Source organism: Piliocolobus tephrosceles, chromosome 2, assembly GCF_002776525.5.
Source record: "Piliocolobus tephrosceles isolate RC106 chromosome 2, ASM277652v3, whole genome shotgun sequence".
NCBI lineage: Eukaryota > Metazoa > Chordata > Mammalia > Primates > Cercopithecidae > Piliocolobus > Piliocolobus tephrosceles.
Genome location: NC_045435.1, coordinates 148,686,926 through 148,704,295, shown reverse-complemented (window position 1 = coordinate 148,704,295; position 17,370 = coordinate 148,686,926). Strand labels below are relative to the sequence as shown.

At 38.3% G+C, this 17,370-nt stretch overlaps 1 protein-coding gene across 1 annotated transcript in view; it reads left to right on the top strand.

Moving 5' to 3' along the window:
- Window positions 1-5,514: 5,514 nt before the first annotated feature.
- KCNH8 (potassium voltage-gated channel subfamily H member 8) overlaps window positions 5,515-17,370 on the top strand; it is a 383,990-nt gene continuing 372,134 nt past the window's right edge. The window contains exon 1 of the mRNA XM_023207239.2: window positions 5,515-5,800. Coding sequence (XP_023063007.1) covers window positions 5,725-5,800 — 76 coding nt within the window. The 5' untranslated portion in view covers window positions 5,515-5,724. The remainder of the gene's footprint in view (window positions 5,801-17,370) is intronic.

Sequence of the window (17,370 nt, the reverse complement as noted above, 5' to 3'; positions counted from 1 at the left end):
TGATCCAGAGTTGACACCTGGGAAGGAGAGGGAAGGAACAGTGGGTAGGAAGAATGGTGCACTACTGAGAAAGTCTTTGTCAAGCTAATGAGGAATCCTGGCACAGAGATTACCTATTAGAAGAGCCCCACACAGGATAGAAAGGGCTGAGCTTTACTATTGGCATCACGTTTGGCCATCGGCTGGCATGGACAGTGTGGCAGATTTGAAGATGTGGCAGCTGAAAACTGTCATCAGCAACACTTCTCCCACCAGGTTCTCTTGACATGAGATCCGAACAGTGTACCTCCATTGCTACCAAATGTCAGTTCTTGAATATTCCAGAGTTCCTTTTCTTTGAGGGCAAGGGTTGGATTGTATTTTACCACCTCTTTAAAATTAGGATGGCCACATGACTTATTTTGGTCATTAAGTTGTAAGTGGAAGTTTGATAAAATAGCATATGCTTTGCCAGATTATCTTTTTCTCTTCAAAGAAAATACCTTTTGAGCAGAACTTCCATCAATCTGGGCCCTAATAATGAGCAGGCTCTTGCCAACTCAGGTGGGACATGTAGACTGAGCAAGAAATAGCATTATTGTAATAAACCATTGAGATATTATGTTTTTTATTGAGGCATAACCTAGATTACTCTGACTGAAACCATAGCTTTGGAGATTGTGCTGGAGTACTTTAGTTTCTACATACACTGCTAAACAGGCAGTGACCATTGGGGAACAGGAGGCAGTGAACGCTGGGGAGCAGGAGGCAGAGAGCATACCACTGGAAACCAGCTTGGTTGGATATTAGAGCAGAATGATTTGAAAGCATTAGTCAAAGAAATGAACTAGCTTGATTTTCCTTCTGAGCTTCTAAAGTCATTCATATTTGGAAGGAAAAGCTCACAAATCATAGGCTGTAACAAATTATTAATACATAAATGTGTTCTAACAGGACCATAAATTGTAATAGTTGGTCAACAATATTTATTGTGGATAAACAACTTGTATTAGATATGTTAGGACACAAAAAAAGGAGAACGATGATTATTATCATCTGTTTTATTGTATGCCACATATTATGAGATTCAAAGGCTTTCACAAATATTTTCTTCTACTCAGTGGAGGAAGTAGGGAAAATATTATTATTCCAGTTTTACAGTTAAGGAAATGGAAACTCACAAAGTTTAAATGACAAAAGGCATAAGTGGTTGAAACAAAATTGGAACTCAATACATCTGAGTAGATGCCTGTAAATTAAAATATTTCCTTCTTATGAAGGCTAAAATTCTTGCTGCCAGAAAAAGTTTAAGAATATGTTCAGTGCCTACAGTCAAATACATATGCATCAATAAGGTATTTGCAGCTATTTTGTGTTATGGTATTGGATGAATGCTATAATTAGAAAATACACATGAAGTGGACCTAAAACCATCACACTAATACGGAGAGCCCTGAAACTCTTTCCAGTTCCATTCAGTCTGAAAAGACAACATCAAATGCTAATGAGTCAGTCTTAAAGAAAATAATAATAAAAATTGTTCTATCTGTGGCTTATAACTCTTAAGTGAATTTAATGTGTATTTTCTCTTTTGTGTATTATACTTTCCCTATAAGGAATTATAGAATTGAACCCAGATCTTGTACCCATAAATCTCAAATGCTTATGGAGACACAAAGAATCAGTAAAAATGGATTTTTAATCACATTAACGAATGCTACTATGATATAATTTCCTTTGAAACTCAAAATACTAACAAATTGATGGGAAGATTTTAAAACATGGCTCCATTTTATCTGATACTTGTTCCATCTAAAGGTTGGACTTTTCACGTTTCTGATTAACCTGGGTTCTGTGCCTGCTTTCCATCTAGCCGTTTCTACATCAGGCCTTAAGAAACTGGCAGTTCCTACTTCCTGTCTTTTCAGACACTCTCGAAACCACCATGCTGTGAGGAAGCCCAAGTAGTTCCTGGAGACATCCACACCAATAACTGAAGTCCGAAGCCTCTAGCACTGGCTGAGCACCCAGCTGACAGCCAGCACCAAATTTCCATCACTTTGAGTGAACCTATCTTAGAAGAGTATTTTCCAGTTCCAGGTTAAGTGTACTCAGAAATAACCTGCCACATTGATCCCTGTAAAAATTGGAGATCTGAAAGCAAAATACAATTTTGTCATTTTAAGTCAATAGGGTTTGGGGTGGTTTATTATATAAGTGAACTTTGCTTAGGTTGGTTTTACCTAAAAAGGCCTTCTGTAGTACATAATAGAGTACCTTGGTCTGGATATAGGGATTTTGTGCCTTCCTTTACATTTTAAAGTCAAAGAAAATGATCTTTTCTGTGAACATGAATTTTTTTTTTTTTTTGAGATGGAATCTCGCTGTGTTGCCCAGGCTGGAGTGCAGTGCACGATCTCAGCTCACTACAAGCTCCGCCTCCCGGGTTCACACCATTCTCCTGCCTCAGCCTCCTGAGTAGCTGGGACTACAGGAGCCCACAACCATGCCCAGCCAATTTTTTGTATTTTTAGTAGAGGCAGGGTTTCACAGTGTTAGCCAGGATGGTCTCGATCTCTCGACCTCATGATCTGCCTGCCTCGGCCTCCCAAAGTGCTGGGATTACAGGCGTGAGCCACCATGCCCCGCCAAGAATTTTTTATTATTAGGGTACATGTGCACAATGTGTAGGTTTGTTACATTGGTATACATGTGCCATGTTGGTTTGCTGCACCCATCGACATTAGGTATTTCCCCTAATACTATCCCTCCAAAGCCCCAAAAATATTCATATTAAAAACATCAATTTTTTTAATGAGGGCATTAAGTTTACTCTATTATGTGGTTATCCTATATTCTTGTAGCATTGTCTGCTTTAGGCCATAGAGAAAGGTCACATCCCTGTAGTGGAGAAGGAATCTGCAATAAAATGAGTTGGGGTTTTTTTTGTGTCAATAAGTGGGGACAGTGGGCAAATTTCCTCTAAGGAAAGCCCATGAGATTTGGTGATTTGGGGCAGATGACGGTGAAAACTCTAGACTCCCATGGTGCTTCTTTCATGGGTTTGATTTCCAGGTGGCAAAACATGTTTAAAGGGATTTAATATACTTAAATTGGATGGAGGTCATGTTCTGATGGCACAATTTAGCCTCATCGATGCCACAAACCCTTAAGATGAACATTAGGTTTTCGGGTCAGAGCTTAAAAAGGGCCTGGAACTCAAGACCAGAGTGGTGATGGCAGTCTTCATTAAGAAAGATTTCTTGGTGGGCAAAGGATATAAGAGATAGTGAGGTCCATCTACTGCAGTTCAGTAGGATATAGGACTTGAATTTGAATTTAGGGCAGGGATCTTGCCATGCCTAGCAGTTTCTGACACATAATAGATGTTGGAGGGGAGACAGTGAATGATAAATGCCAGGCTCCTTTTGCCATGAAACTGGGGCTTTCTTTTGGGTTGTCATTTTTAATCCCCTCTGTGGCTTGCTTCTTGCAGTGATTTCATACATTAGGCAACACAGACCAGGACCACGAGGAAACAATTTTTACACACAAGGCCCTACAGTGCAAACTGTATGAACCCGTGTCATGGCTCACAACTAATACATTTCATCCTGAACTTCAAGCCAATTCACGGGTGGCGTTTATCTCCGTTTTACATCGGCAGTAACAGCCTGAATTTTCTGGGACACGATGCGCCACCCAAACACCAGGGACTCCCTCATCTTTTTCTCCCCAGCTCCGCCCCAGACGGAGCCACATAGCCACCCGCAGTTGCCATCGGCTCGCCGCGTGGGGGACTTCACCCGCGTGAGCTCGGTTTCCGAAAAGCGAAGCTGGGTTGGGACACAAGGATTGAGGGGAGGACAGGGATGGACCTGCGGCAGAAACAGGTTCCAGCTGGACGAGGAACCCCACGTTGATGGCTCCTCTTCTGGGATGGCCGTCCCGCGCCGCCCACTCCGGAATCCCCTCCCCTCCCCGGCGCGCCCCCGCCCAGCTAGCCCAGAGCCTCTGCCGGATCTTCTCGAATTTCAACACAAAGGGAATCCTCGGCCGCAGGAAGTGCATCACGAGAAAGGGGGCCTGAGGGCGGGGAGAGGGGGATGCCGCCTCTCTCTCTCCACCCCCTCCCTCCCGGAGCCCAGGGCAGATGTGATGAAACCCGCGGGGTCCCCCCCGAAGCCCCAACGGCCAAGGAAATTGAAACAAGAAACCCCCTTACCCACAGTAAAGGGGGGTGGACGCTCGCTCCCTCCTGTCACGTTCGAGTCCCTGGAGATCAGAGCTGCCCTCTCCGCGGCTCTGACACCTGTTTGCTTTCCCCCGCCTTTCCTTCCGGGTGCACTAGCACCTGGGCTTACGTTTGTTTTTCTACCCTGGGGCTCTCAACTTCCCTTCCACACCCCGCCTCCCTTGCAGAGTTTTCTGTAAAGTTCAGGCTCGGGGTGTCCTCTTGCTCTCCCCACAGGGCTGTGCCGCAGGCTTGGGCGACTTTCCTCGCAGAACGTCTGCCAAGAGGGAGTCCCTGCGGGGGCCAGGGGAGAGGACTGGGAGAGACCACTTTGGTTTTCTGAGACGCCTTCAGTTCCGGGCCGACCGCCAGGCTTTCTTCTTGGAGGTGTCAGTCTTGGGGAGTGGGGCCTGGGGAAAGGGGGACAGGCTAGGGGATTTGTGTTTGAAACTATTTTTGGAAGGCAGCCTTACTGTTTTTACTTACGTGGTATTTTGCAAATTAATAAAAATAGCAAACTTTTCTAGAAATGCTTTATTCACATTTTACCGGAGAATGAGAAACCATCCATTGTTCGTTTAAAAGGCTTTTTTTTTTTTTTTTAAAGTTTGGGATGGCTTGGGGAGGCCAATGGCAATTTGGGGAGAAGGGCTGAAGCACCCCTTTTTGGAGCTCGGGGCCAGTTTCCCGGACTAAAAGACCCTGGTGACTGGGGATGGGCCTCACAACTAACTCGGGCTGCCCTGCCCCTGTCGCGTGGGCTCTCAATGGCAGGTGCTCCGGAAGGGGGCCACCTCCCCGTGGGGCTCCAGGCTACCTCTGCTCCCTTGGAGACCACTGGGGGGCCTCCCCCTCCTAAGTTGTAGGCTGAGGCCGGATACCTGCCCCGACCTGTCTCCTCCCTTTCTCCAATACCACACCCACGGGACTCCAGTCTCCCCGGGAGTGGGACGGAGAGGGAACAAAGGGGTCTTTGTTCACTGGCTCCCGGGGGGTGGGAGTTGCGCTAGCTCTCATTTCCTGGCGCCCCTTGGAGACCGGGAGGCTCAGCGCCTCTCCCAGCTCTCAGCGCCGCCCTCCCAGACCCCAGAGACGTCGGTCAGGGCGCGGCGCCCCGGGCCACTGCCGGCTCTTTCCGGGCGGGCGAGGTGGGGGGCGAGGCACCGCGCGGCGGCGCCTGGCGGGCACTGTTGCCCGCGGAGGGACTGTGGGGGGCTTTCAGCAGCTGGCGGGGGTGGAGGGGGCGGGAGAGGGAGCCTGCGCCGGGCTGAGCCTGGAGGTGCGGGGCGGGCTCGGGGAGCGCTCTCGGGGCTGCTCTTGCCACAGCCAGGGCGGCTGGAACTCTCTCCTTCTCTCCCTCCATCCTTCCACTTCCCCTGGTCGGCCCCGCCGTCAGGCCGGGTCCCCCTTCCCTGCCGTCATCAGGTTCCCCTTCTCCCTTCTTGGCACTTTGCTTTCGAACCATCCTTCTGGACAAACTTTGATGGAGAATTTCACACCACGCTGGAAAAATGCCGGTTATGAAAGGATTACTGGCGCCGCAAAACACCTTCCTGGACACCATCGCCACCCGTTTTGACGGAACACGTAAGTCTTGCACTTGGACGAGTGGTATATCATTTTCTGAGACTGATTTTTCTCGTACACATTACTTTTGCTCCCACCTTCCCTTTTGCACCAGCAGAGTGAATTTTCTTCTGTTCTTGCCAAGGTATCTCTTGTGGGGAGAAATTTGTACTCTCATGGTTTGGTGTAGTATTAACACTTCGTATTGGTGTAATAGTTGGCTCTCTTGAGTTCTTGGGTTTTAAGAACTGAAATGTAGCCTGAGGAAAGACCGACGCCCGTATTCACTATGGGACCTGCATTTTGGTGTATCCTTTAGGGAATTGGTTGTAATTTTCTGAGGTGAAAATGGGAATATCGGTGTACCTTACCTTTCTAGAGTTTAAGTCTCCCTAGATTGAAAGGAGAGCTTGGCGTGCTCTTTTTTGGAGCTTCATTCCGTGATATCTTTCGGATAGATATGATTTACTGAGTTTAAGAAATGCAAAATTGCCAAGTGTAAGCTTTCTGTAGAATTTTAAGTGTTGTGAGTTTGTCAGAACCTTGATTCCTTCTTTTGAGCTAAAATAGCGTATCTCTTAATCCTGAAGTGAGCCTAACACTCAAGCAGAGGCTGTTCGGGAAGGACATGAATAAAGACTGATTTGGTGATAAAAGAAAGTTTTTAGTTTTTTTGAGGACGAATATTATTGGACATTTAGCTCATTTAAGCTACAGTAGGAAAAAAATACATAGGATGTTGTGTGGTTGCTAGCAGACGATTCAGTATCATCTGCAAGTTGTTCTCTTTCAGGACCACGGTCAGGTCCCCACTCCTTCTCAGGCTTCTCAAGCTCTCTACTTGACCCTGTGGATCTTCCCAGCTGACTTTAACCCTGTAATTAGGAGTCTGCAGTACCAAGCCTAACAAATACTCTCAGTTGGTTTCACTACGAATATCCTCATCTTTTTTCTAGCTTATCCTGCCTCTGTGCACTGTCTTCCATTTTTCTGTTATTTGAGACTCAGAGAAACTCATTTATCCTAAAGTCCTTCTTAGTGGTTCCAGTGTCATTGTTTTTAATCTGTATATTTCTTGGAGCTGATATGGGAGAGTAATGCTAATTTCATTTCCTCTCCAGGAGTCTAAATACACAATCTTATCTTTGGGTGGGAACCAAGTCTTGGACTTTTATTTTTCAGAGATAGTTGGAAAAGTTTACATGAGAGAGAAATGAGTCACTTACTTTAATTTTGTTCAGTTTTTATTTTTGACATCTAGCCTAATCATGGTAGCTGGTGTGGGTACTGGTCACTTCTTAAGTGTTTTATCTTTACATCTAGCCATTCTTTCTTTCCCCTTTTATATTCTAAATGTGTTAGATGTTATGTATGAGGTGTAATGTTGTTACCTATGTCTTTTTTAGATGATAGTAATTAATGTTGTAGGAAAACTTCAAGTCCCTGCCATTGCCACTACCACACCACTGAAGCCCCACACAAAATCACCACTGCTGTGTTTTACCCTGCATGATTGTGGGTACTACTATTCATTATCTGAGCTACTGATCAATTTCATGTGGATGTTTTTTCTTGAAGTTGAACATCCAAAACTAAAAGGCTGTAGACATTGACCCTGAATGTGTCTATTGAAAATGGGGTAATTGGCAAATGGTAATTGTTTATCTCATTGCCATTTAAAGTTGAATGAAGTGTAATGTGTAGTGAATCATCCCAGCACCCCCGTGGGAATTACTACAGTGTTACATTCAGATATCAATTGCAAATGAGAGGGGCTTTAAATAATCAGCATGGAAATATCTTGGCCTCTGACTCTGACTATAGTGATATGCATGATAAGCAGGAGGGCATGTAGGGAGAGATGGATGTACTTGTGAATAGTTCCTTTTCTGTGTTGGCTACACATTAATGTTAATAAGATAGGTTAGATACTTTAAATCCATATTTTAGAAGACCATCCTGACATACTTGTATTGTAAGAATACAAAAAGTCTTTTGGAGACCATGCTTGGTCTGTGCTCCACAGCGTCTGGGGGATTCCTGGAGGGAACCAGTTTGCGTGAAATCTGACAATCAGAGAAGCAAATTTGAAGGTGATAAGTAATGTAAAGGTTGACTTTGGTAAGATTTTGTTTACAACATTTGGTGAACACCTCTCCTCCCAAGAAACCCCATTCAATTCAAGAGGGTTTTCTTTTCTCGTTTTATTTTCCTTTCTTTTTTTTTTTTTTTCTTTTTGAATTTCAGGATGCCTTGAATAATCTGAAACTTAAAATACCTTAAACAAAATTTTAGCCACAAATTTTGGTATATCTAGAATCATGGGCATACCATTTTTCCAGCTAGCTATTTACTTTATCTTCTTATGTCATCGTTTCTTGTTGATACAGTTTTGTAATTACTATCTCTGAAACTATTTTCCTATGATAATCCTTCCTACTCTTGATTTTTATAGCTGGTGTCATTTATTTTCTTTTGCAGAGTAAAACTATTTACAAATTTTAAATTTACAAAATTGCCACCTACTCAAAAACTGCTGGAAAATGAATAATGTTAATTATACTCAATATGTAACATACTGAGTTGGTATAATTTTTACCTCATTTGTGAAGTATGTTTTACAGTCATGCTAGTTTCTTATTTTATTTTGGACAATTTTTATGAAAAAAATTAGAGAGCAAACAACAACCCTGGCAAACTGCCTTGCTAACATACCCAACATGCAGTATTATTATTAGCCTTATTGATTTATTTTATTGTAAAATAATAAAACAATGTAAGACATCATCTGAAAATCCTCCCAGGAAAAATAAATATATGACAACATAAAACTCTATAATATACTCCTACTATTTATCAGTTGAGATATTATCACAGGGCAACATAACAGGAGTTAATAATACATTTTATAACTTAGTGACACTTTATCATTTTATATATTATAATATTTCTTCTCTTTAATATTTAAAAAGGGAGCTCTGTCAGGATTGAAAGACATTTGTGGATTATTAATTGAAGCTATTTTTTCTGATATGCAATGTAATTTGCAACCATTATTGAAAAATAAAAATATTTTTATATAAAATTACCACTAAATGTATTTACTCTTGAAATATATTCTATGGTTTGTATTTAACTGAAGTGTAATGAGACTTAGAAAAACTAAGAACCTTAGAAATCTTAAAAACGTATACCCCATTTAGGGGGAAAAAGTAAAAGTAACTCCAAAGAATTTCTTTGAATTATTACATATAGCAAAAACCACTCACTTATACCACTGAAGACATACACACACACATATACACTACACACACACTCCTAATGATATGGCCTGCAACTAGTTCACTTCTACATAGTTTTTTTTTTTTTAAACATATTTACTGTAATTTAAGAAATCTTTTCTGTTTAGACTTTTGCTTTAAGTAAATAAATATTAATTTGGACAAAATATGATAAGGGAACACATTGGCATATATCTGAAAAAAATATACCAATATATTTATATTTGAAAAAAATACTGCTTTTAGTACAGTTGTTTGTCACAGGATACCATTTGAGAAAAACAGCTTTTTAAAAAAGATACAAAGCTTTCAGAGGGAAGTATTCATTTTCAAACATAATGGTGGATTAGCCTACATTTTCTAGGCATATCAAAATATGGCCAGACTACTTCTTCCCTTTTGGGTTACTAAGACACAAATTTAAGTTTTAAAAGAAGTTTGTAGCCCCATGGACTCCATCAAGAAGATTCCAATCAAAGTATTCAAAGTAATAGTTGTTTAGAAACTCATTAATATTTGCATATATTTTATGCACTTGTATATAGCCTGTTTGAAATGGTCCAAAGAAATTTGTTAAAATTGATGCCGGGCGCAGTGGCTCACTCTTGCAATCCTAGCATTGGGAGGCTGAAGCGGGCAGATCACTTGAGGCCAGCAGTTCGAGACCAGCCTGGCAGACATGGTGAAATCCCGTTTCTACTGAAAATACAAAAATTAGCCGGTGTGGTGGCATGCGCCTGTAATCCCAGCTACTTGGGAGGCTGAGGCAGGAGAATCCCTTGAACCCAGGAGGCAGAGGCTGCAGTGAGTTGAGATCATGTCACTGCACTCCAGCCTGGGTGACAGAGTGAGACTCTGTCTCAAAGAAAAAAAAAAAAGAAAAAAGAAATTTGTTAAAATTGAGATACTTCCTCTACAGAGGAAATTCTCAGTGGTTTTTTCTTTTTATCTTTTTATTTTCATCAAGGTACATAGACCTCTTAATGTTAGAAGCATAGGGAGAAGGATAATGTACCCATTATCATACTCTTGACTTTGTAGATGAATTTTGTGCCCTCTAGAGGACTTATCATAGGGGTTCTCATAACTTCACTACAATGAAGAAAGTGTTCGAATTACAGGAATTGGATTTATGTCTTTACTGAAATGATTTTCTTTTGCTTCGTGAGATACACAAATAATAAGAAAAGTTGTATTGCACAGTCTTAAAAGCTAACATCAGACGATTTTGGCATTATTATATAGAGAAAATGGATATGTAATATGCTGAAAATTGAAATTATGTCCATGATATATTCTTTCTAGGCTCTAACATTTTTCATTACTTTCATTCCAAAGGCTGTGGCATGAGACCTCTTCTGGCCAATGAGACTGGCAAAGGACAAAAAGTCTTTACAGAAGCATATTGAGGATCCTGAGTTACTAGTTTCTGAGATATCCTAGACTCAACATACTTCTGGAAGAGGCACAGTCTCTCTAAAGAAATGTGTACTTTATTCATTCATTCAATCATTTTCCTTTTTCTTTTCTTTTTTTTTTTTTAAGACGAGTCTCGCTCTGTCGCCCAGGCTGGAGTGCAGTGGCGCGATCTCGGCTCACTGAAACCTCTGCCTCCTGGGTTCAAGCAATTCTCTGTCTCAGCCTCCTGAGTGGCTGGGATTACAGACGCCCGCCACCACGCCTGGCTAATTTTTTTTTGCATTTTTAGTAGAGACGGGGTTTCACCATCTTGGCCAGGCTGGTCTTGAACTCCTGACCTCGTGATCCACTTGCCTTAGCCTCCCAAGTGCTACGATTACAGGCGTGAGCCACTGCACCTGGCCCAATCGTTTTTCTAATAATATTCAATGAATACTGACTATACATTATGCTATTATGCTAGGATCTTTGGAATAAATCAGGGCTATCTTTTTCTTAAATGGGGCAATGTAACATGCACGAATTACCATAATATAGATTAGAAAAAGATAAGTGTAATTTGGAAGGTGCAGACAAAGGGCTATGCACATTTGGGTGAGGGAGGAATAGTTTCTATGCAGGAATCATCTGAAAGGGCTTCATATAATAAATAACTTTGGGTGGGAATGATCGTATCATATAGGTGCAAAAACAATATTCTATTTAATTTGCCAGTTTGTACAGTAGTTGTCATGGAGGGTAGAAAGAGCCTTTAGTGAGAATAACAGGCATTTTAAAGGGTGTTAAGGGGTCAATGTAGAGGTAAGAGGGCAATGGAAAGTAGGTTGGACCAGCCATAAAAGATCTTTAAACCCAGAGTGTTTGGTCATAATCAGCCATTGGAAGTGATAGATCAATATTTTGGTAAAAAACTATGGTGCCATCTATGTCTGGTTAAAAAACTCCCAAAACGCTCAACCTTCCCATGTTCTACAGTCTAAAGCACACTACAGTAGATGTCAACTTTAGACTTGGAATGTGTCTTTTCACTATTTCTTCTAATAATGCTTTTTAAAATAAAGGTTCCATAGAATGCCGTGGAGTTGATGTATTCATTTTCTTAGGAATGTTTCTTTCTCCCAGGGAGTTAACTTTCTCTTAGGGAAGTGATAGATTTATTTCTCACCACATAGCTGACTACTCTTCTCCTTCAGGACAGTTTACCCCTGTGTTACTCTAGAGTTATGCCTGTGGTCAAGAAAAAGAATTGAGGGTTTGCTGGAATTAGTGCCAGTGAAGTTGATTGGAGAAATCCCAGCAGTAAAAGGTAAAGAGTTGGAACTGCTGCAAAGATAGTATACTTCATCCTGGCAATGTATATTTGCTGATCTTTTCTTAAATGCTGTGTTTAAAATCCAAAATACAAACATCAAAGATGAGACTTCAACTTTACCTATGACATAGTTCATATTTAGCAACTGGAGCAATTGAAGAGCTTTCTCAGAAAACAGTCAAATATAGTTATTGGATTACAAATTCCCTGAAAGATATATTTTGCTTTCCTTTATGGTTGTTAATACAACCATCTTTGTCACATAAACCCTTCAAACTCCACATGCCCCCAAATGAACTAATAATCTTTTCTAGCCTTTGAAACCTATTTGTTTTCTTACGTTTTCCAGCCTCATTATTGGCATCACCACCCATCCAGTTCTTCAAGCTCGAAATCTGAATTGGGCTTGACTGCCTACACATCTAATTAATTATCAAATTTTTAATATTTTACTGCAGAAATGCTCTAATTTGGTCCCTCAATTCCCTCTTTATTGCTTCTGTTTTAATTTTGATCCTCTTTTTCTTATCTCCACAATTGCAGCCTTTCTCTACCTAGACCACTGTGACCATCAGTCCCTTCTTCCACTGCCACTTGTTCAGTTTCCGTTGTTCCCAGAGTGATTTCCATTAAAAACAATATTACCACTTAATCATGTAACACTCCTGCTTAGAGCCATCCATTGGCTCCCTGCTACCTTTTGGATAATGTCCAATGTCCTTAGCATCATCTGACCCCAGGATGATTCTGCAGAATCTTTTGCAACCACTGTCTCCTAGACTACACATACACTCATTCTAAATTACCTGCTCTTTCATGGTTTTGGGACTCTGCTTTTCACTTGAAGAACAAGATGTTTTTTGTTCGAGATCCATCCTAAAGATTACATTCTATCAAACTCCTTCTCTGAGGTTCCCAGTAAAGTTACATGACATTTCCTCTATACTTCCACATGGCCTTGCCCATTCCTGTAATCAGCTTTTATATGTGCTATAATTATATGCTTTCATATTTTAATACTCAACCATGAACTCCTTGAAGCCTTAACTATGTCATTATTCCCATTGCTTAGACTTATAGCTGAAATGGTCTTTGCTCAGTAAATATTTCTTTGAGTAAAAGAATTTCAACTTCTTTGAAGGCCAGGGCTGTATATTAATTATCTTTATCTCCCGTTAGTGGTACCTGGTGTTCCTTTTATTCACTATTGCATGATTACCTTTAGTTTGAGAGATAATACTAGACTGTCTTCCACTCTCTTATTTTCACGTGGTTCAAGCACAACTTTCTTTTACAAACTCTAGTGATAGTAGTGTCTATCATCTTGGGCATGTCTACATGCATACTGTGTATGGTGCTGGTTCTTTTTCTGTTCCTATCACAACGCAATAACCCAGCAAGGTGGAAGGCAACACCCACTTTTTGAGTCAAAGATGACAAAATTCAAACTCAGAATTCTACTATATCCTATTAGCCCATGATTTTTCTACTATATCATACTGCCTCTAAAATGTGCTTGTATAGCAAGTGTAAACAGACTAGGGTGGTTTGTGGTAGGTATTGTTTCTAGTTTCTAGCTCTTGCAAAGAAGAAGAAATTTCTTTAAATATTTTAGCCATTTCTAGTTTATATGCTGTTTGTTCCCCTTTGGATGTATTATGCTTTAAATACTTGTCATTTAAATGAAGTTTTAAAATTGGTATTTAAAACTCATAACTGGAACTATTAAATGCATTCACTGTGCAAAGCAGTTTTGCTCATCAAAGAAAATCTACTGTCCATTTTTTTTAAAAAAGGAAATCCATTTTTTTTGAGATTTTTCTGCTTAGAATTTGCTGACTTTATTACTCTCTTGTGATTTCTTTTTGCTGTGAGGTTAATCTCTCTATGAAGATATTCTAATTCTCGTAGCTATTACAGTGATGTCATTTTGGATATTTACCTTGTTAGGGTCATATAGAGGACATTCTTCCACGTATTTTGAGTCTGCTTTTATTGGAAGAATATATTTTCCAGTGTCAGGTACTGTTGACGTCTTTTAACAGGAATAGTTTACCTTTTCTCCCCAATGAACTTACAGGAAGAAGTAAGGGTAGTTAACCCTCCAACTCTCAAGTCTATAAAGCCTTTTTTTTTTTTTTTTTTTTAAAGAGGTTTTCTTTTGTTCTATTAAGTGTTTTGGACAGACATCTTTATTGTATTTGCCAGTCCAAATGAATCTCTTATTCCAGTTATTGAACTAAAGGGAACAGAGACCAGAGCACTTACCAGTCTTACTGTGTTTTATTTGATTTTCTGGAAAAAAGGATCCACATGAGAAGTTCAGATTTTATTGAAATGTCAAATATCCAGTTTGACAAGAAGTAGGTGGCTCTTACCCGTGGTATTCTGGCTATTCCTTCAATGGAAGGAATAAAGTAGAAGGTAAAATTGGGCGAGGCTTTTACCTTAACGTCTGATAAATGTTTTTCTGTGATTCGATGAGTTATGGAAAAGAAGGAGGATATTGGGCCTCGGGCAATGAGAAGGAGCTTTTGTGTTGTATTAATTTGGTACAATTTTGGTTAGGCTACATCTCAGTCATCTGAAAATGAGCCTGTCCTTCTCTCTCAACAAATGTGTAGTTTTAAGTTTTAGGATACATCATTGATAAAAACCTAGGCCTCTTGTTTATCTGTACAGTACTCATATGTTATATTATTGGTTCTAGCAAGTCAAAAGTTATACAATTATTTGGTAGATATTAATAATGGCTAATATTTGTGTAGCTTTTTAGCATTCTTTATGTCATCACTTGAATTGTTTTTAAATTAATGGATGAAAGTGGTTTCTTGTGATTGTTAATGTACATTTGTTTACTATAATTGAAGTTTAGAATTGTTTAATATGTTTAAGAGATATTTAAGTGCTTTATTGAGCATTACTTGTTTATATTCATTGTCTCTTGTTAATTGACAAGAGACAATGAATTGTTTTTCCCTTTTTTGACATATTTGAGCCATTCATATAGTTTTAAAAATGGAACACTTTATTAGTAATATGAATTGTATAAATTTTCCCAGTTTTGGTTGGTCTTTTGATTTTTATATAGATGAATTAATAAATTTCCCTGTTATGATATCTAGATTTTGTGTCATACATAGAGAGGCATTTCCTATTTTGAAATTACTATTATTATTTCTAATTTTTCATTTTTGTGAGTACATAGTAGGTGTATAATTTTTAAAACATATCCTATATGTTCTACTATAGTTTTATTTTAAGTATTCAATTTTTTTTCCTCCATTAATAAGTTCTGTAATTTAATCTCCTGAGTGTAATACAGGGATCAAAATTATATTAGTTTCAAATTCCTATCCTAAGAGTTTATTGACTTGAGAGTTGGACAGATTTCCTAACAGTGTTATTCAGCAATTCATTTTCTTTATGTTAATTTGAAATGTCTAGTTTATCATATTTTATATTCTCTATGTAATTCTATTTCTTGACTTTCTATCCTATTATATTAACTGATCTTTTTCTATTTTAGTACCACAATTTTAATTATAGAATATTTGTGATATGTTCTTAAAATTCTTATTCCATTATTTTGTTCTCAGAATTTTACTTGACTAATTGTACTTATTTGGAAGTCTATATGACTTTAAGTATCAAATTTTCTAGTTGAAAAAAATCCTGATGGTATTTTTAATGGACTAATCTATAGCAAATATAATATTTATGTGATGTTGAAAATTCATATTCAAAAACTTACTAGGTAGTTTTATTGTTTACACCTTTTGAGAGAGTTCTCAGTAAAACATTTTGTACTTCTAATATTCCTAGTAATTTTATCTTTGCAATTTCTATGTAAAATAGAAAGTTTTCTTTCACTATTTTGCTTTTTCTAATTCAATCATGTTTGTTTATTTGAAGGGAATTAACTTCTATATGTTATTAATTTTTTTAAGCAGCCAACTTACTGACATTCTCCTATCCTTTGTAGTAATTTTAGTGTTGGATTATTGAAGTTTTTAGATAAGAAATAATACTGGTCTTAAATAATAAAAATTTTGCCTTTTGTTTCTAATTTTTGCAACTCTTACTTTTTCCCTTTTGTTTAATTGTTTTGGCATTTTTAGATCAACATTAAAACATGGTGGCCATAAAGAAAACCCTTCTCCTTCTTAACTTTAAGGGGAATTATTTTATTGTTTTTCTAATAAGTGTTGTCTGGCTTGTCATTTGAGAGGTAAATATTTTATTATATATTTGTGCTTTATTAAAAGACTTTGTAAAGTATTCTTATTTCGTTAAGCCTTTTTAATCAATTGCCTTTTTTATTATCTATCAAGGCTATTCTTTCTGTGTTATTGAATCAATTAATATAATGAATTCAACAGGTTTCATAATATTGAACTATCTTTGCATCCTTTCGATAAAAGTTACTTGGTATGTTGCTGGACTTTCCCTCCATTAACAGGACTTTTACGCTGAATATATATATAGAGATATATATGTAAAAATGTATGTGCACACAAATATAATATGGTATATATATAATATGGTATATATGTATATATATGTGATATGATGTGCATATGTATATCATATTGGAATTTATGTTCTTTTCTTGGACGTGTATATTATTTGACTTCGGTAGGGAAACTACACACCCATATTTGTGCCAATTATAAGGTAATTCCATCTGGTTTAGCATTTGTGCAGATTTTTCATATTGTAATAAGGCATTATTATTCATTGTTGCATGAAAACAGAGCCAAGATTGGTTGGCTTATAGTTTTGGCTATGGCCTTATCTAATAGTGTCTCAGATGTTTGTGTAGTGAATATAGTTTTTACTTCAATGTGTGTTTAAATCTGAAATACGCCCAGCAATATCACATATTTTTCAGATACAAAACATTTGTACCTGAACACTTTTCAGTTACAAAACATTTATATCTATATCTATATCTGTATCTATATCTATCATCTCCTTTCCTATAACAACATGCACATTGTACATGAACTAGTAATGTCTCATAGTTTGTGAGAGGCCTAAGGTTACCAGCCCACAAGTTAGTGGAGTCAGATAGAAATATGGGAAATTATAGTGTATGTATATATGCAATATATTTAGAACTTATCAGTATCTTTGGTATTAAAAAAAATCCTACAATAAATCTTTTTGGCCTCAATGTCCTCACAAAAATGAAAAATAAGTTTAATGAATTATTGAATTCTCGTTTCTAAGAAAATTGATGATGCATAGATAACTGGGAGAAAATGCTGACATTTACATTTGTCATGGGTGCCCACATTGACTAGATTAAAATCACTTGACTACATTAAAATCAGAATGCATAAATCTGCTGAATAAGCATCAGTATTTTTTTAAAAACTAGTAATCGATTTAAGAAGACTGTACCGAAAAATTATGATTCATTCTGTATAAGGTATCTTGGACATATTTTGTGAAGCATGACTTTTCATTTAGATCAAAGGACTGCTCTTCCAAATGAATTTCATTTATTCATTTTTTTTGGTAAGGGTTTGTAATCATATAATTTACATATATTAAATCACTCCTTTTAAGTG